Here is a 19,983-nt window from a genome sequence, read left to right on the forward strand (position 1 = left end):
GCTTTAGGGGTAGAGTTTTTTGTTTTCTCCGTTGGTCATTATGATGTGATGTCCTGAAAGACAGCAGCACATTAAAACAAGGAAAATGGGGAAGAAAGCTTCAAACACTTGGTGTGTAATGAGGGATTATCAATCAGAAGGGGGCCAGAATGTTCTGGGCCGCAGGCTGTCCTGGCACAGCAAACGACCACCACAGCAGGAGAGTTGCTGGGGTGAGTGAGAAAATGGCACACTTGCAGAACAGGCCTGCCACACCAATGTTTCGATACCTCAGAGCCTGGTTATTGCAGGAGACACGTGGAGCTGTGCAGAAACGATGGCTCGTATGTACTGCAAATTGTATTGGTGTACAGCATTTTAAAATTAATGTGTCTTGATATAGCCATGTCATTTGCCAAACCGCTTTATACCATACGGTGTCGTGGGAAGCCGGAGCCTACCCGGCAAGCAACGAGCGCAAGGCAGGGTACACCCTGGACAGGGCGCCAGTCCATCACAGGGCAAGTGCAAGCCAATCATACATGGGGACAATTTGGAGGTCACAGTAAAGGCTGAGGGGGGGCGGGAATTTAGCCCGGACACCAGGATAACAACCTACTCTTATCGAGAATGCCTGGGAATCTTTAATGACCACCGAGAGTCAGGACCTCGGTTTAATATCTAATCCGAAAGACCGCGCCCACTACATTCAAGTCGGCTGTTATTTAAATGTGCAATACTTTGATACCCAGTGAAAGAGGCCTTTTATGATCATTGCTTTGAAATGTAAAGGTTTAATATTTTTGTGAGAATGAGAGAAATTAATGAGCATTTGTGTGTAAATGATTAAATTGATGCTCCCGAGTATAATTTACGGGGTTTTGCAGTCAGGGTTTTAGTCAAAGTAAATTTTATTAGTAAATCAATATGGACATTTAACTTTAAAAATACTGCAAAGCAGTAGTATTTTAATATACCATTTGTAGTATTTGGGTGGCAGATCAAAACCCAAAATATTCATATAGGTACTTTGTCAAAATGGCAAAATAAAAAGGAAAAAATAAGATGGTTGTGAGAAAGGTAAGGGAATGCCTGAATAAATCCAAAGAGTCCGTTTACATGAACAAATGTGAAGATTCAGAGACATGTTCAATTGCTGTCCTGCTGTATACTGGCTGCTCTTAAACTACAGTCACAGTAGACCTCAGCCATAGCAGCAATATTAAATAATGAAGGAAAACATTGTCATAAATAAAAAATGGGGTAATTTAGACGAACCCAACTGAGCATGTGGTTTACTTGTAAATTAAATGCATTAAAATTAACCAAATCAGTGGAGCATGAGTTAATACAGCTCCTTGGGAAACAGTTTTACAGTTGATAAATGGCCGTGTATAATGACATAATAACTTGAGATATGCATGCATTTCGCTGCTCTGCAGAAAGTGTTCCATACCTCAGACAGAGTAGAACGAACAGAGGAGGAGTGTGAAGGGGAAACTAGCCAGGACCCCTTACCTTGAATAATCTGAAGCACTCCACCACAAAGCCAAAGGACCGTGTCATGTTCCTGGCTTTAGACAGAAGGGAGGAGCCCAGCAATGTGTTTTTTTCTTTAATACTCTGATTGTTTTTTCAGTGCTGTGTAATCCTAGCCATAAAGCTTTAGTGCAAGCACTTGAGATGAGTGCACATGAAGCATGTGCTTTAGAGATGGGGGTGTTGGGGAGAATTAGCATGGGTGAGAGCTGGTAGATAACTTTACTATCTTTGGCCATTTAAACCTGTGTAGAGGCTTCGTTCATAATTAAGGTATCAGGTGAGTGCTTCTTTGTGATCCCCTTCTAAATTGCCTTACAATTGGTTAGTGACCAGAGACTTTAAAATGCAAATGCATCTTTTAAATTTCTTAGATGTGAGGCCTGAATTAAGGGTGTGAGGGGGGGTCAGATCACCAGGCGCTCCATTTTGTAGCCCTCGCTGGAGAGGCAATGAGAAACTGGAACGAGGGAGTACTGTTATAAAGTGCAAAATCATGGAGACAACAGCATAGCGGAGCAAAATCACTCAAGAACAAGGGAAGCTTAAATTATAGGATGTCTGTTTTTATTTAAACAAGGAGATTGCAAAGATTTGCTCTTTGGCGCATTTTTACCATTTTGTTTTTGAAAGTGAATAGACAATTGTCCAATTTTCCTGAACAAATCGGTGATGTCGGGCTTCTTGGTGTTTGCTCAAAACTGTAGTGTGAAGCAGGCGAAATGGCACAAGATGACATTTGAGTCATTTTGAAATTACCTTGCAAATGCCAACATATTTATTAGAAAACTATGAAGGATCATTAACATTTTGTTTCCTCACTGCATCCGAGGTTCAAAAAACTACAGAACTGCAATGTCTATACAGAGTTTAGAAGCAAAATATGAGCCTTTTTCCTTTATCTTTGTGGTCCACATACACACACACAAAAAATAGACTAGTTCAGATGAAAAGTCTCCTGTCATGTTCCACGTAGTCATTATCGAGAAATTCAGATTTCTACCAGAGTCTGATAGGCCTGATTTCTGTAGGTCAGAGGCTTACAGCCAGACGGCAGCTGCCGCAGAGCTTGGCATTTCCTGGGCACGAGTCTCTTTCCCTGGTTGCTGATTGTTGTGTTTTCCGATATAAAGCCGCAGATGATGTGATGTGTTTGCAAAAGTAATTTGTGGGTAGCGATTCTTTTTTTTTTTTTTTGGTCATGCAGTGCAGTGTTCATGCAAACATTTCAATTAATAAAATTATTTTTTTTTAAAATAAATTTGTTCCATATATTGTTCAGATGTATGCGTCTAGTGTTACACAAAATACATTTGTTGCCTGTGCATCTTTAAACAATAAGTATTACAACTGACATTAAAATAACAAATATTAATACATTTTATTGTATCACTTATACCCTGCTCTTAAGTCAATTTATTCAAGTATAGTTATAAATCACTCTTCTCTGTTTTAGCCTTGCATTTTTATTTTCATTTGCATTCTGTACATACCATACAGCTACATAAAGACTAGGTTTAGATATCTCCCAAAGGAATAGGAAGAAGGGCATCTGTATTGTAGGATTTTTAATGATTAATGAAGTCTACCTACAGCATTAACACAGATTAAACATAATGGCATCCTTACAAGGTGGATGCTGAAATTCCAGCAGGGTAACAAATATATCACATCTGTTTACAGCAGTCAGGTTCCATCAAGCAGTTAACCAGTACAAGACCAGGACACCCTGTCCTGGAAATCCTTTGACACATTTTCTTAAGTCAAGACTTCCCTTTATTTTTGTTCCCGTTATCCTGAAATGGACAAACTGAAAGAACAATCTCAGTATTTCTTGATATCAGGAATCCGTTAAGAGAAATGGAAACATGGTATCAGATTAAGTACACAGCAGTCCGATTAGTTAACCATATGTTTGGTGTCTTGAGCTGCCTGCAGCTACTAGTTTGTGTTCTGTGGACAGCTGTTAGGAGACAAATACTGAGGAACCTGACTTCTTTCACTGCAGATCGCGTGAAAGAGGATTAGAACGCTATCGCACCTGCACATTGCCTGTGTGCTCTGACCTGCTTATTCAGCTTGCAGGGTGAAAGTGCTGAGGCTGCTGTTGACCTGCTTACTGTAGGAGTGTATACAGTAAAAGTGTCCTGAGAGGACCCTTCTAAACATCAGGAAAAAGGAGCACTGTGATGCTTGTGTATGAAACATTTCTTATACATTGTCTGCTCCTCTTAACTCTTCTTGTGGAAATGCTAAGCAAGTCCGTTTGCAAAGGCTGTTTTCCTGAAAGTTTTATCAGTGTAGTTCCGAAATATGTACTAGTGGAAAACTTTTTAATTTGACAGTTGTGGGAGAGAGTGTGCTGTATGGTTGTATGTCACATTCAAAGACAAATCAGGGGGATTATTCTGTTCAAAACGAACTAGTCACACCAAGAACTATTTTATCATTTAAACAAATGAGGCTTATTGATTATTTTGTAGGGTAATGTGTATGGGTTTTGTTTTTTTTTTAGATCTGCACTTTCTGCCTTCTGGCAGTCCTAGTTGTGTTGCTTTTTAGTACTTGTTCTCACATTTCTCTTCTGGTTTATCTCAAAGAGCTTTTAACGCTGTGTTTTTAGGTTTAAGAGTTATGAACACAAAGTGTGTAAGCCAAGAAAATACATTTTGGCTTCCCGCTTCGTTTCAGTGGACTAATTTCTGTGCTGTTCAACAGTTTTCTTACTGTTCCTTCCTTCCTTACTATGAAGCAGAGGTGTACCTCGAAAAATAATAGTAGTTATTTGCCCTAGTGGATTGTAGAATAAAGGCCTCTGTTCACCACTACTTTCTCCAAGGCCTTTGTAGAGACAGTTTAGTTGCTGTTGGAGTTAGTGATGTTGAGGCTCCTGTGGGGTTTTGCCAGGAAAGGCGCTTGTGTTGGAGTGGGGCTCATGTCAGTCCCTGTCAGCTGGAGTGCCGCTGAGGGTAATGTAGGGGACAGTCGGTCATGAGTTCCTGGAGTCACAAGGACCCCGGCATCTTCCTGGGTGCTTGCGGTAGTGTTGGTGTAGGACCTGCCTCTCTTCCAGTCAGCTGTAAAACTCCAGTACGGAGCAGAGAAGCCTGTGATATGATGAGCAATCAGTGGCTGAAATACCAGTCGGTAGGAGGAGTCTGCCTGCGTCCTCATTCTCCCCGGTGTGCAACTGCAGTGTTCAGCGCTATGAGTTGAGACGTGAAAAATACAAACTTGGCGATTCGAAACCAAGTGGCTATAATAATAATAATTGCTGACACTTATATCGTGCTTTTCTGGACACTTCACTCAAAGCACTTTACAGGTAATGGGGACTCCCCTCCACCACCACCAATGTGCAGCTCCACCTGGATGATGCGACGGCAGCCTTAGTGCTCCAGCACACACCACACATCAGCTAACAGCGGGGAGGAGAGCAGAGTTATGAAGCCAATTCATAGTGGGGATTATTTGGACGCCATGATTGGTAAGGGCCAATGGGAAATTATATCCCTACTCTTTTCGAGAAATGCCCTGGGATTTTTAATGACGGCAGAGAGTCAGAACCTCGGTTTTATGTCTCATCTGAAGGACGGCACCTGTTTACAGTATAGTGTCCCTGTCACTATACTGAGACATTAGGATCCACATGGACCGCAGGTTGAGCGCTCCCTGCTGGCCCCACTAACACCTCTTCCAGCAGAAACCTTATTTTTTCCCAGATGGTCTCCCATCCAGGTACTGACCAGGCTCACACTTGCTGAGCTTCAGTGTGTTGCCAGTTGTGAGTTGCAGGGTGATACGGCTGCTGGCTATAACATACAATAACTGATGATTAAGTATTTTAAAAGGAAAAAATTAAAGTCAGCACTAACAATGGTACGGGAATAAGGGTTATGGTTTGTGTGACATTAAAGCTAAAGTTAGGGTTAGATCTGGGTAAGGATTTGTCTAGGGTCTGGTGGTTAGGTTTGCTTTTCCTTTATTGCGTTACTTGGGAAGCAAGTTTCAAAATACACTATGTTGTAAACAGATAGTGAACCTTCTTTCATGCTTCTGATGTAACTGTTATTTTCCGGTCTATCAGCACCCACACAAGCTTCTCTGTCCCTATGACCATAACCCACAAAACTGCTGCTAAATGCATGCAATGAGAAAAACCTGCATTATGAATTCGTAAAGGAAATACAAAATAGAGAATTTATTAATGTTGAACACATTGCGAATTTGTATTGATTGCAAAGAGTATTTCAAAAAGAATTACAAATCAATATGCATTGTTAAACCAGAAAACATCACTCATCACTAATGTTTTAGAATTAATACAAATATGCAGACATATAACGTTTATTAGTTTCGCACAAGTCATCAAACAGTCCTGTCAAACTTATTTTCATGTCTTTTGTTTTGCCCTGTGAGACTGTGTCGTGTGCACTGCTGTTGTGGTGTCCCCTGTGACTTCAGACCCCACCAGCCTTCAAAATAAAGCAATCTCCATTTTTGTCCGATAATCAGTTAGACCATAGTGCCACAGGTTTTGATCTGGACAAAGCAGGGCAACCGTTTTGTCCTGCAAATTTTGTGCATTTCTAATAATCGTCCCAATTATGGGCTCCAAGCCTACAGCTATGATGCATATTATGCTTTTTATTGCTTGATACAACGATAACACACTGCATTGAAGTTGCATTCGGCATCAAGTTGAGAAATAAAAAGATGCCAGTTGTGCTGTCAGTGGAAAAATAATCAGCTGATCATTATAGACCCAATCAGCTGTGTGTAATGACCCTGGGAGAGGTCAGCTGAGGAATGTCTCTCCTGCATAGCAGCAACTGTAGCTTCAAATGCAACTGACTGTCAAAGAGAACCATGAACACATCTGTAGACAGACAGCTTCAGACACTGGCAGCACTGGGCTCTCTCTTAAAATGTGACTCAACATCAAGACTGCTTGTCTACATGGATGATGGCTCTTTAAACACTGGCAGAGTGTGGCATTTCCTCTTGAGTCCCAGGTCTGTACGTGTTTGGCAGAGGCTGAGCACATGTACTTGCAGTGGAAACCATAGACGCGTCTCGGAGGTCTTTGTAAGAGAACAGCTTTGTTTCAGTTGCAGGAGCATATTTATGAGGGAGGCAGATGTCGACAATTTTAGGAGTTGGCCTGGGTTTTGGGTACTGCCAAATGTAGCTGTAAAAAGTATAGGTAGCGATTTCTTATGTATTGGAACCCGATTTGGTATGATAGGACTGTTTTTCAGAAAGTTTTCAAAAACTATGTCCTAGCAGATTTGTGGAATAAACCTCAATTCACCCCTCTAATGTTAATTTTGAATAAGCCTGTGTGAAATTTCTTGGCTTGGATGTGTTATTTATAGACTTTCAGATGTATTTAATCTTTTTTTTTTATTATTCACATACAAATTTATACTGAAGAAGATGGATTTTTTTTTACCTGGAGGTCTTTAACAGAGATTTATGATTATATTCTCTTCCATCAGGAGTCAAGAGATGCCACAGTTATGCGACCAGAAGCTAGATTTAAATTTACAAAATTGGAAATTACATTGAAAAGGGATTGTTTTGGAGTCAATATATTGCCATTGGGGAAAAAATATGGAATTTTGGTTAGGTCTTTTTTTTTGTGAACCTTATGAAAAGGGGTAAATGGTAAATTCTCACCGTGAAATTGTTTCATGTTTTCTAACTGCTTTATCCGATTCAGGATCGTGGGGAAGTTGGAGCCTCAGGTGCAGGGCAGGGTGTAACCCTGGGCGGTACGCCAGTCCATCGCAAGGCACACACAGACACAAACACTCCCTCAGTTTTGGGGTCAGTTTTCCCAGAAGCCAGTTAAGAGCCGCACGTTGTTTTTTTTTAAAACATTTTTTCATTCCTTGATTTTGGAGCAGTACTGCCTTGCGCCTGTTGCTTGCCAAGCAACGAAATATGCTGCCTGAATTGGGAGAAGTGGTTAGAATGGAAATGGATGGATTGTTTTCCACATTTTCAAATCGTTAACTATTTTGAAGAGATGTAGGCAATTGCCACATCTTTTTTTTTTCAGGTTGAGTGTTGAACATGTTCAATTAGTCTAGACATTCCTAGCACTCTGTGAAAAGCACATTCTTACTGAGCTGGGCTCATAAGAATGGGGACATTTAGCAGTTTTCACATTTTGATATAAGACCCGCCAGACTGCTTATGAGACGCACGAAACATAGATAGAGTGATCGAATTAATTCCTCATGGAAAGACTTGGCTAAACTTGGCTAAAAGATTAGGTAATGTAACGGAGGGCTTGGGTCTGAATGTTGAAGACGATGAATGATGGGAGGAACTGACCGTGAGTGATATTTCACTAACAGGAAGATTCCCTTACAGGTTTTTCCTTTTTTATCCTGTGTACAACATTTGTGTCTGACTGTGCCAAAGTTTTACATTGTATCTTCGTAAGAGTAGGCAGTGTGCATTTTTGCATTCTCTAATTTCAGGATCAAATATGAAAACCATTAATTCTGTTTTCAGAACCAATAGTTCTGTTCACTATTAATTGAGACCTTCTGCAATAAAATACTTTTCATTATAAACCTTTATTAAATCTTATACCACCTAATAGATAATTACATAAAATATAGCAGCATTAACCAACTTTGTGGCTTTAGTCAGTTTTTTCTTCAAATGTAAGCCCTTCATAAGTAAAGCGTAGATATACTTTCTTAAGGAAACATTTCAACTACATTCAGTGAAAGAAAAAGAGCTGTTTTTAAAGTTTCCATGCTCTTTAGAATTTTCTGTTTTTCTCTTGTCATTTATATGGCCAGAATCTGTAGTTCACATGAATGCTCCAGTGAGACGGACGGCTTATTTCAGTGAAGCATTTGGCGATGCTGCTGTTCATCACAAGTCTTTTCACCTCTAGAATCCGCAGCAGACGTGTGACTTGTTTCTTCAAGGTGTGGAAAACTACAAGCAAAAACTCCCCCCACTTACTTGATTTTATGTTTGTAGAGCCAGAGTGAAGACTGGGGAGGTTTATCCACTGAGGATATCTTATAATGAGGAGAAATCAGGCCTTGGCCTTCAATGCACCTTCTTCCAGACTGTTGGTAAATACAGTAGTGACCCACTGGGCCAGCATGGGCTTCAGGAGGGAGCTATGCAGCTTGCACGGGGTATTGACTGACATGTTGCTTGGATAGTGTTGGGGGAAAAACCTGAATCCGCAGTAAAAATGCTGGGATTTCCTTTGTCTTGCATGACGAGAGTTAAAGCGTGCCTGGGGTGCCTTGCTTTTATCTTTTGTCCCTTTTGACCTAACCCCATTCTCAGTGTGCAGTGGTGGTCTTCCTGTGTTCTGCTCTTTTACTGACTATGTAAAAGCAAAGCATTTTTGAGGAAATTACTCCCATTACAAGGGGTGTGGAAATTCATGTATCGAAGGCTCAAGTTATTTCTTTTTTATCATGTGTGTTTGCATTTCATATTTGACTTGAATCAGTCAGTCATGTACTAATGGCAGATTATTACCTATTTGTCTGCCTCCATTACAGTAAAGACAAGAAACTGTATGGGGGAAAAATAACCAAATACAGAGGACATGAAGATTTCCTCGCCCTACTTGTAAAAAAAAAAAAAATTTAGTTTGATATTGTGAGACTTTATAACTGCAGTTGTTGGTTTAAAGACTGAAGCTGAAACTCTTCTGGGTTGCAATGCTGCATGTTGTGCTGTTGAAAACCTAAAGGGTTTCTTTAGATTAAAAGCATTCAGTGCACTGAGAGTTTGATGTACCCTTTTATTCAAAGTGTTTTCAGCATTAAAAGAAAATCTGTTATGAAGTGTTTCCTCAGTGTTGCATTCAGGGTGGTGTTGATGTTGACAGGGAAATGGGAAAGCAGTACAGCGTGTTGGTTTTTTTTTGCCAGTAGCTCAGCAAGACGGATCTTGTACTCCGTTTTTAAAGGGCTTTGTTCTACCGTGTTTCTTTGCTGTGGCTGAAGCAGCTGTGGGATTGTATATTATACTTGATGTGAGAGAATCCGGTTGGTATTCATCTGAGGCAGCAGTAAGCTAACAGAGGAACGACTCCACGCAGGGTAGTGCATCAGCAGAGGGTTTTCTCCGACACCAGAAGGAGAAGTGGCACGCCGGCAGTACTGCTTCGTGAGTGTCTGGCGTGTCACAATGGCTGTACAATTCAGACGCCGGGGAGACATTCATCACCTGGTGATGTGCAGTCTTTACCTCCCCCAGAACATCTGTCTGAGCAGATATAGCTATGACTGGAAAAAATCCAAACTCTATTCTTGAAAAGGCATATGGGGTTTGGGGGTGGGGGGGGGGGGGGTCCTTTTTTCTAAATTGTTCTTTGACCCTGAATTGGACATAGATGTTTACAGTATCACATTTTCATATTGCAAGTAACTTTCTGTTTTGATGGCATACAGTATACATCTCAGTCTATTACATTACTTATACCTGATGTGCCTAACTGTAGAATCTTCTTTATATTGGTTGTATGTAGTTTAAATACTCCATGTATTTTTAATCGCCTTTCCCCCCCCAGCAGTAACAGTTTATGTAAGGGCAGGTCAGCTGTGAAAGTCTGTGCTAAAAATGGATCATGACTGCCTTTATTCCATTTTTTTCCTGGAAACCACTATGATGTGCTTGTTTAGATCACCTCAAGACACTAATACACTCATATTGCTTCAGGTGTTTTCATAGTGTCCACTACTTTCACTCAGCTCAGGTGCATAATGCATATCTCACTTGGATGTGTTCCAGACATTTAACTCCAAGATACAGAAAAGGTTTTGAGAAAATGACAGTTGAGATGTTATTGTGTTGTTATTCATAAGCTTGATTTGCTTGAAGCAGAAGAGCTTCGACTTTTTTTTTTTCCATGCATTACGTACTTTTTTTAAACTTAATATTATTGCATTGCTAATGGCCTCGGCCTTCATTCCAGACTAAGCGCAAGGCCTAGGGCTTTAACGCATGCTTAATCAGGTGGATTGCAATTAAATTCAGGGATTTCTGGTCTGAAGGAGATGAACTCCATGGGGCGTAAGACGAAAATTCTTCGCGAATTAAAATATTGCAAGAATCAACAAGCTGCTTTGGCAGAATTCTGAAAATGCTGGGCTTTCCAAAACTTGAATTAAATGCGTGTGAAATGCCCTTTCAGGCAATTTGTCTTACTTTTGTTACAATTTGTTACTGGTGCAGAGGCTGTAGTGGTTGAAAACTAAGTCATTCTAAAATCAGAGAGTGTGAAAGAGGGGAATATTAGAAGATTAAAATTAGATTAAACAAAAGGTGAAAAGCTCTAATCAATAAACTACTGGCACAGTACAGGCACAATTATCTCACTCTACAGTTGAATACAGTGTTTAAATACAATTTTGTGAGTAACTCGTACACTCGTAAGTGCCCTCCTCTAATCACTAATGTAATGCTACAGAATGTGCTAGCTGCTTCTGCTCATGGGCTTGGCAGTGTCTTTGCTCTTTAGGCTAACGTTCCTATTATAATACTGAAGCTTATCCTTGCAAGGTTTGGAAGTTTACCGATGAGAACAGTAGCCTATCTGTATAGCTGGGACTGGAGTTATGTATTTTGTGACTTAATGCTTTCCCAGTCGTACACTTTTTTTTTTTCGAAGAAAAACAGTGCCTAGTTAATAGGGTTACACAAATACTGCAGAGGAGAGGCCAAAATGTCTATCAAGGAAGAATGTGGGAGACAGAGGACTACTTCTGGTCCAAGTCATTCTAATTAGCATTTCGCTTGTCATGCTGAAGTGGATCCACCAGAAAAGACTGCAAACGAAAGCCCACCCCCTTGTGAGGCTTGTGAACGAGCTGGAATTCTGCCGTAACCTGCGTCGACTACACAGCTTCGCAACCTTGTGTGGGAGCCTTTGACAGGCCTTGGCATCCGCTCTCTCGCTTGTTAGGTGCTGTGGTGTTGTGCTCTCCTGTCCTGTGTTGTGCGTAGTGCTTTGTGTCCTCCAGCTTGGCTTGCTTCCTGCTCTTGAGATGATCTGGCTTGGGGAGTGGGATCTGGGTGGGGAGGAGGGATGTGCCTCAGTTTGCACTGTGAATAAGATGTTGTGCATTTCTTTCCTATAGCCACGCCATGAGTATTTTAATGTGCCTGTGTACTAAAAGGCTGTGCTGCTCATCCTGCATGCTGATCTCTCCTGGCACGAGGCTGCTTCCTTGTCTGCACTACGCTGTCTGGGCTCTGGGACTCCTGACAGTCCGTCCATTCCAAGCTGTTGTGCACGAGCTCTCATCACTGCTTCACCGTGTAATCTCTGTCATGTAGGGTACATTTTTTTTCTTGTTTTGTTTTTCATTTCTTGCCTCTGTGTTATGTCGGAGTACCTCCAGCACGTACATTAAACGACTGGTGTGCTAGTAACAGAAAAAAAATGTGTTTTTTAAGTACCATAGTGTTGCTGTTAATAAAGTCTGAAGAAAGAGTTCTGTGTTTTTAAATACCTGTCCATGTTATTGAACAGTGGTTTGGAAACGGTTGTACAAGCCTTGTTTTAGAAGAAATGTTCAGTTGTGCCCGAATGTGTTAGATGGAGGTATTGCTGTGAAACCCTTAGATTCTAAGATTTTCCACATGAGAAGCTGTCCTGATACCCTCTCAGTTGTTCTTTCTAAGAGTCCTTCATTCTTAGTCCTTAGTTTTTCTTGGAGGAATTTTGTCACTTCTCAAAAAGATAAGAGTCTTTCTTTAGTTCAGAAACCAATGTCCAGAATTGTTAATAGATAAAAAATGACTTGTGTGGCTAATTCCACTGAAGAAGGAAGTGCATCATTCAAGGTAAGAATTCTTACCAGCAAATGGACCCTTTAGGTAAATTTCTAACTGTTTTTTTCCGCACAGCAGGGATGTGTTTTTCAAGTCACCTGTCATTATTTTTAACAGTGGAGCGTTTATTTTAACATTCAAAATAATTGTTCTGCTTTTGCACAAGGTCAGCAAAATAGAGCTTTTAAATATTCTTAGGAGAGACTATGTTAAGTTTTATAAATTGTCTGGAGGTTGTTTTCCTTTTCTGTATTGGTCATGACATGATGTACACTACCACAGAAAATGATTATAGTCCATGCAAATGAATTCATCCTGTATAAATGTGTATTAAATTGCTTTCCCTCCAGATTTCTTCAGGCGCGGATATTTGTTAACTAGTTGGTGCACTACTTTAGGCTGTCACATGGATAGAGTTAAAGGCAGTTCAACGTTCCTGCTGTGTGACCTGATGCACCGAATGTTATGATGCCACTTTGAGGGTCAGGTCCTAAAATATCGAAAAGGCGAGCTTGATTTATAACCAAGAGGAATTCCAGCATTCTGTTTTCTATCATGTGGGAAGAGGTCAAAAGGAAGTAACACATGTTAGGTGTACAAAACACTATCTCTTTATGCTGCACTAATGTAAAAAGTCTAGACATATTTCATTTCTGCTATTAAACCATACCTTACCTGTCGCCCTGGAGAATGAAAAGCTGATTGTAGGAAAAAACACGCCATGAGGTGAGTTGAAGAAGAACATCTACTGTTCTCCATGTCTGTGGAAGATGGAAGCAGTTCATTAAGAATTCAAGGAAGGTTCAGCTCTGTCTGTATACATATGTACAATATTAACACGGTACCATTCAATCATTTGGAAACACTGTTTCCTCTAGGTACAGTACATTACTAGCCTTGAGCAGATAAATGCTAAGCCTTTATGATACTAGGAACGTCATGCATCATGGGAGGGTATACATGTTGCCTGATAAATGTTGGTTTCTCTAATTTACTGCATTTACTGTAGAGTATTGGAAATTATATGATCAACATCCCTCTATTACCCTCTGTCGTTGCACTGATATATTTGGACAGTTAATGGTCTTCTCTTTGAAAATACAAACCTTGATAAATATCGGCAAAAATCATCTACCTTGTACTAGGAAATGTAGTTTTATCAACATACAAACCTGATTAAAATATCACAAGACTGTGAGTGTCATAATAGGTTTCAGGAAGGAAGTGGGAGATGCAGGTTTTTTGATGTGTCACATACCCTTAATGCAATGCTGGTGTGTCAGTGAATGCTGACGGTGCAATAGGCGTCTGAAACATTTGCTGCTCTGCTGTCTCTCAGCAGCCTAGCTTCAAACTGCATGAAAAAATTCACTGCACTTTTACATCTCTACATCTGCCTGGAGACTGGCCAAATGGCATCAAAGATCGATTTCCTCATTTTCTTTGACACTACTTGCGAAGGTTAGGGATTGCACTTAAAGATCCTGAAAATACATTTGGTGTATTGGAGTATTGTGTAGAATAGTAGAAATATTCTATAATCCAGAACATTCAGCATGCGACGAAGTTAACTTCTCACATTTGGTGTTGCTTAATTTCCATGAGTAGAATTCTGTTCCGTTTACCTCCCGTTCCTCTGAGAAATGTCAAGCCAAACTGCTGAAGGAGGATTTTTACGTACACACCTGCAAGCTCATCTGTGAATACACATTCCTGGATTCCAGATTGGTATCTCCTCTGGGCTTTGTTAAAAAGCCTGAACCAATTTGATTTAAGTAGAAAAATAACTCTAAAGAAAATGTCCTGATGTGCTGTTTTTGTGGCTATACCATAATGAAGTAAGCAAGCTGTCAGGAGGTTGTTGAAGAATATTGCATAAGGTTAAGTTATGCATGGCCTTAAATTTAGCTTAAAATGGTGAGTGGCAATAGCTACTGAATGAGTTCCTTGGTTCATCCTGTTTTCCAAATTTTAATAGATTTATATTGTCCTGTTATAAATTTATGATCTAAAATTTTACGTAAAGTTATAATCTTAAACCTAATCCTATGTAAGATTATACGATTAGTGTAGTCCTGACTTAAAGTGTAGTGTATACTGCACTACATACACTGTCCTCATACAGTGAGTTTAGTTTTTTTAAAATTAAATTAAAAATAATTATGGTACTTGACTGAATTCAGTCAGCTGATCTTCAATAAATATTGTGAACCACTGAAAAGTTGTCATTACTTTGATCTTGTGATCTTTATAAAATGGACAGGTCAGTACGTGTCTATAGATCATGTCCACCTAAGAGTTGTGTTCTACTGTAAGTGAAAGAATCTGTGTCAAATTGTCACAGTAGTTATATCAGTGAAGAGAAAAGATTGGAGATTGGTAGTAGCACCATAGAAAACCTTTTCTGTCATTGCTCATCTCTGTACACTACAGATACTGTTTTATAATTTATCCAATGATAAAGTGAAAGCCTACAGTAAAAGGACTGAAATAATTTGTTGTTGAATAAATAAAGTGCAGATAACAGCCTTATTTCTGCAGTTTTAATGTTTTAGAATGAATGTTAAGTAAAATACTTACGTTATCCCGCACAGAGTTGTTAAGCAGATTGGTTTTGATTGATTCCTTTTTAATTTAAGTAAGGGGAGGAGAGTTTCTTTTCCGTAGTCAAACCTCAGCAAATGTCGGAGATTAGCGTCCTTGTTTCTAAAACCTCTGTGGCTTGTCTTTGTGTTTGTTTGACTGTGCAGTTGATTTTGCATATATTAATTAAAATCTGTGCTCTTAAAGTCTGTGCATGTGACATTCTTTAATGGATTTTGGTTTTAAGCTGGGTTACTAGTCAAATGCCAGCTATCCTGAAACTAATTCTTAACCTTTTTTCATAAACCCAATTTGAAATGTCTTAAGAAAAATGTCTTGGGTAAAATTGTAGGGTGACATTGTGTACATATATGAACGCTATTTCGTATATATACAAGCTATAAGTATGACATTTTAAAAAATGCTGATAAGAGTAAACAATCCTATGTAACTGAGTTAAGGCAAAAGATAAGAATTCACAGTTCTGTCTAGAAAGACTGAAGTGCCATGTGTTTTTTAGCTTTTGGAAACGAAGAGGTATGAGGACCTTATGAAGCAGAAATAAGCGACTCAGATGAAGGGTCACAGAGACTGCAGAGTGTTGAGATTTTCATTGTTAGAGATGTTTAAACACTTCAACATCTTGCCTTCTGTTTTTCCAGAGATCTCTTATTGTGTTTTGGAGTCAGTTGCTGTTATGTCTTTGGTTTACGGTGCAATCGTCATGCAAGAATTTAATTAATCACCTGTTCCATACAACAGTGTGACTTTGATCGAAAATTACATAGCTCCTGTGATCCCATGCTGCACTGTTCTGTGCCTTAAGCTTCCCCCTAGATTATTTTAGTCCTATAAAATATTCAGACTTTAAGAAAAAATGTTTCTGCTCAGATAAGTGTAGAACACTAGCCATTTGTGGTATAAAAAAAAAAACATTATTTTCCTAAGGTGTTCACTGGATGGTGGATAGGTAATCTGTCTCCAGTAGTTAGCAGTTATGGGTATGTTTGGTTTATTGGTTAAAATCAAAATATAAATGTTCTTCAGTGTGAAAAATGTAATGTTTTGTTTTCAAGTCCACATCTCTGTCCAGATTAACCACATTTAGTCCTTAGTTTTGGATGGAATCAACTTTAAAACCTATGTACTGTGTATATATATGACAAAAGAAGGTGCAGAGGAATATTGTACCAAGAGGTATTTGACATCAGAGCTGGACACCATTAAGCTGAACCACAGAACAAATGGTTTGTATTTTACTATACATAGAGGTGCTTGAAGAAAGGCACTTGTGTATGGTTCCACATTGTCCATTACAAAACAAAATGTTCTGCAAATAGGTTGCAGAAAATGAGTTTGCTATAAATTAGCATATCCGTTTCATATTTTGGTGAGGTGTGACTCTGTATTTGTGGTGTATATGATGTTAATTTCAATGAAATTGAAAAAGAAATTCAAACCTTCTGGGGTCCGTTTTATTCTTATATTCAGCTGAATTCATTTATACACATATCCAAAATGATGTCATGTTCTCACTGTAATGACTGTTAAACAACAGATGCGTTTTAATAAGAATATATTGAAATGGCTCCAATTAACAAGCTCCTGCCTGCCTTCCTTAGGGTAATTGGATCAAGTAAGCATTATTTTATCCAAACTTGAGGGAAGAGTGTAGGTACCCTGAGCTGGAATGCTGTTTTAAACCAGTGGGTGGGTCAGCATTCTTTTTATACTTATCACGGACTGAGAACTGTGTCTGAATTCTGAATTTGTTTGAAGATAGAATCTTTAGTCCCAAACAAATGAGTCAAAAAGGTTTTCTTTTTCATATAACATAAAACCCATTCGTAATATTCTTTGAACTCATAACATTTCTTCTCTTTACTTTTTGGCAAACGTCTTGTTAGGATGCTAAAGTAAGTGTTGGTAACATTTTGCATTTAGCTTTTGGAAGAGACATTAATGCTTTCTAGTAGTGTTATTCCCTTACAATTTCAAATGTGTTTGTGTGCATATACCAAAAAAACAAATTCCATTATTGAACTGTGCTGTTTGTTCTGTATAAATGGATTATGGGAATTAAGTTTCACTGTATATGTTTCACTAAAGAAAATAAAACAACATGAACCACTGTCTAAAATTATTAAACTATTAACATTAACTTATGTTCTAAATATACAGCTTGTATTGTCTGCATTAAAACAAAAAACAGACTTGGAATTGACTAACACATGTCAAATGTGACCCCAGAGGATTGTTCTTACAACTGTGCAAGTGCTCTTGAAAATAATATAGAACATTAATGTTTAACGTTATTATCTTAGAAGCATAGTAATCAAAGCAAGCTGGGGGTTCCTGGACTGAATTTTGTCTTTGCTTACATGACATTATTTGCTTCAGGTACTAGAATCACCAGACTGGGGTTTGTTTTTTCTGTCTCCGGAGAAAAATGAATCGGGGTATTTTCCTAATTGGCGCGACAGCAGTCCATGTACTACATCGAGTCAGGTTCACAAGAAGTGAATCAGCCCCTTAAAGGTACTGGAGGAATAGTAAAGATGTTGGTTCAGACACTGATCCTTGCTTCTGTTAGAGAGGCTTTCTTTTGTTTAAAATGATGAAATCGCAAACAAAAGCATATATATCCAAACATGTTTTTTTTGTTAGCAATAAAAAAAATCTGAAACTTGTTTCCCAGTATCCATTAAAGAGAAACATTCATTATTCATGGTTCAGTAGTTCATTCTTATTTTTTTTTTGGTCTTTTGGAATGTGAATAGAATTGTATGGAGCGTTGCGAAAAGAAGAAAAAGAATGGTCCATCAAGTGAACAGTCTTTATAATCTCGCCTACGCTCTTTCACCAGTGGCATTTAGTGCACCAAAGTCATTAAGAAACAACATCTTCTCACAGCATCATCTCAGAAGCTATGCATTCTTTTAGAAACTCCTTCATTGTTCTCGTAACCTCATTCTTTTGTTTTCTGTAGATTCATGAAGCTTTTTTTGTCATATTGTGCGTAATGGCAGTTCCCATTAACCTGTGCTCAGTGTTAAAAGGACAGTGTCTGGTGGTCTCTCCCATGCCTTTCCCCCTCACCTTCTGTGATGCTCTTCTCCCTTCCTGCAGGAGGCAGAGACTCCGCGCAGTGTTCTTGAAGAAATTGGACTGACATAAAGCTGAGCCACCACCACCTTTTTCGTCTCCAGTTCTTGTTTTTCTCTGCCTATTGTTTCTGTGTCCTGCGAATAATGTAACGCTAACTGTACTCATGGTGCTGTGTCAGTAATGAGGCATCTTATTCTTTTCATTTAAAAAAAATATTGGTACTGCATACACAGTATTGCACTCTACAGAATTAAAATGAGTAACAAAGGGATCACTTGATTAAAATTTGTGTTCACTTTCAGAGATATTGAAACTGCCTTAAGATATCCAAACAGTATTTCTGATGTGGGAAGGATTCAGATCAAACTGTGCGACTTTCATTTCTGTGTAGCTGTAATGTAAAAACAAATGTTGGAATGCATTTTAATCTGAAGAGTCAAGGGTAACAAAGGACTGTCATAGATAGCCACCTAGGTTTAGGTTATATAGGTCCTTTGGAGTTACATGCACCATAGCTTTAGGTCAGTTGTTTTTGCTTCTCCTAACATGTAGCAAGTCTCAAAGGAAATAGAATGAAGGTTTTAGAAAATATTCTTAATATGGGGAGACGTAAGTGGTTCAGGACCAACACTTAGATTATGGGGACAAAAAAGATGGGCAGGGGGTTTGTCACTTTCAGGGCCTCTTTAGTGTTTACAACCAAAGAAACACTGTGTTAGTATTCATAAACTTTTGTAAAACAGAAATTATATTTTGGGAAGAACTTTGCATATTATTTGTGATGTTAAAAGGGAAGAGAGAAAGGGATTTATTGAACCAAAGAGTTTTTTTTCCTTTGCCAAGCCTAATATCCTGAAGTAGTGGTGCAGTTCAGTACTGCATACCATGAAGTGTGCTGGCAATGGATCACAGTACAGTAGAGGTGAAAATACTGTTAAAACCTTTGATATCACTACCTGATACGTGAAATTTAGCTCTATGATATGATATTTTGTGGTAAATAGCATACAGTATGTACCCATCGACATTTGACTGTGATCTTTAAGTTTTTTATGGCCCTGGAGAACTTTAACAAAACCTTGATTGGATTTCCTTTAAGAGGTATTTCTTTCCTTTGTGTAGGTCACTGGCCCCAACTTTAATTTCATTAGTTCAGATATTCTCTGTCATCACTCGTGTGTCCCACAGTGGAAAGGTGTTGTGTTTTGTAATGTTGTCTCTGTAAATCAATGTTGCAGTGTTTGTTGTTCAAATAAATCTATTTACACCACCTCAGCTTTGTGTGACATTCCCTTGAGCAGTTCTCCAGATGACGAATAATAAGAGGATTCACAAGCTTGATACCAAAACTGACTTTTATGGCATCTTGCCCTGGAACCTTTAGCTAAGGCAGCTTTTAGTACTCAGTTTTTTGGAGTGGAACATTTTGTCAGTTGGAAGGGATGAAAGACCAAAGATAATGTTTGCATTAGCTTGTACAGCAGATTAGAGGACTAGGCTGCATCTAAAAGGGTTACATCGGTTCTGTTGAATTCTAGTTCATATCCCTCTCAAAGTAAAACTGTTTGAACACAATAGCACTGAAGCTCACAAGCAGAGTGGGTTTGGTCACGGGATAAGGAGTCAGCCAATTGTAAACTTGCATTTTATTCTTGTAGATTTTTCTGGTTGGCATACAACAACACCAGTGTGTCACTCCTCACAAAAAAAATAATAAAGGAATTTGTCTTGATTAGAATGTATTCATGGCAAACAGTAAAAGAGAGGCAAAAGAGAAAGTTCAAAGCAAGACTATATACAGTGTGAAGTTAAGGTTCAACATTGTTGCAGCTGACATGTCACTACAAGTATCCGTGATGTTCCGATAACCACACAGCTGGTGTGATAACATACAGTACTTGTTTTCAGCCTCTTTGTATTAATCTGGAACGGCTTCTT

The 19,983-nt window shown here is 39.0% G+C and overlaps 1 protein-coding gene across 4 annotated transcripts in view; it reads left to right on the forward strand.

The window, feature by feature from the left end:
• The window catches only part of LOC148675993 (AP-1 complex subunit sigma-2), a 29,907-nt gene extending 10,592 nt beyond the window's left edge, over nucleotides 1-19,315 (forward strand). For 2 of the 4 annotated variants that reach the window (XM_088599713.1, XM_088599695.1), the window contains exon 5: nucleotides 18,067-19,315. In XM_088599713.1, coding sequence (XP_088455839.1) covers nucleotides 18,067-18,114 — 48 coding nt within the window. In that variant the 3' untranslated portion in view covers nucleotides 18,115-19,315. Of the gene's footprint in view, nucleotides 1-8,529; nucleotides 8,628-11,657; nucleotides 16,854-18,066 lie in introns of all 4 variants that reach the window. The other 2 variants (XM_088599704.1, XM_088599723.1) reach the window with 2 other exon arrangements.
• The last annotated feature ends 668 nt before the right edge of the window (nucleotides 19,316-19,983 follow it).

Source organism: Lepisosteus platostomus, chromosome 2 (assembly GCF_059453375.1).
Source record: "Lepisosteus platostomus isolate fLepPlt1 chromosome 2, fLepPlt1.hap1, whole genome shotgun sequence".
NCBI classification, from domain to species: Eukaryota; Metazoa; Chordata; class Actinopteri; order Semionotiformes; family Lepisosteidae; genus Lepisosteus; species Lepisosteus platostomus.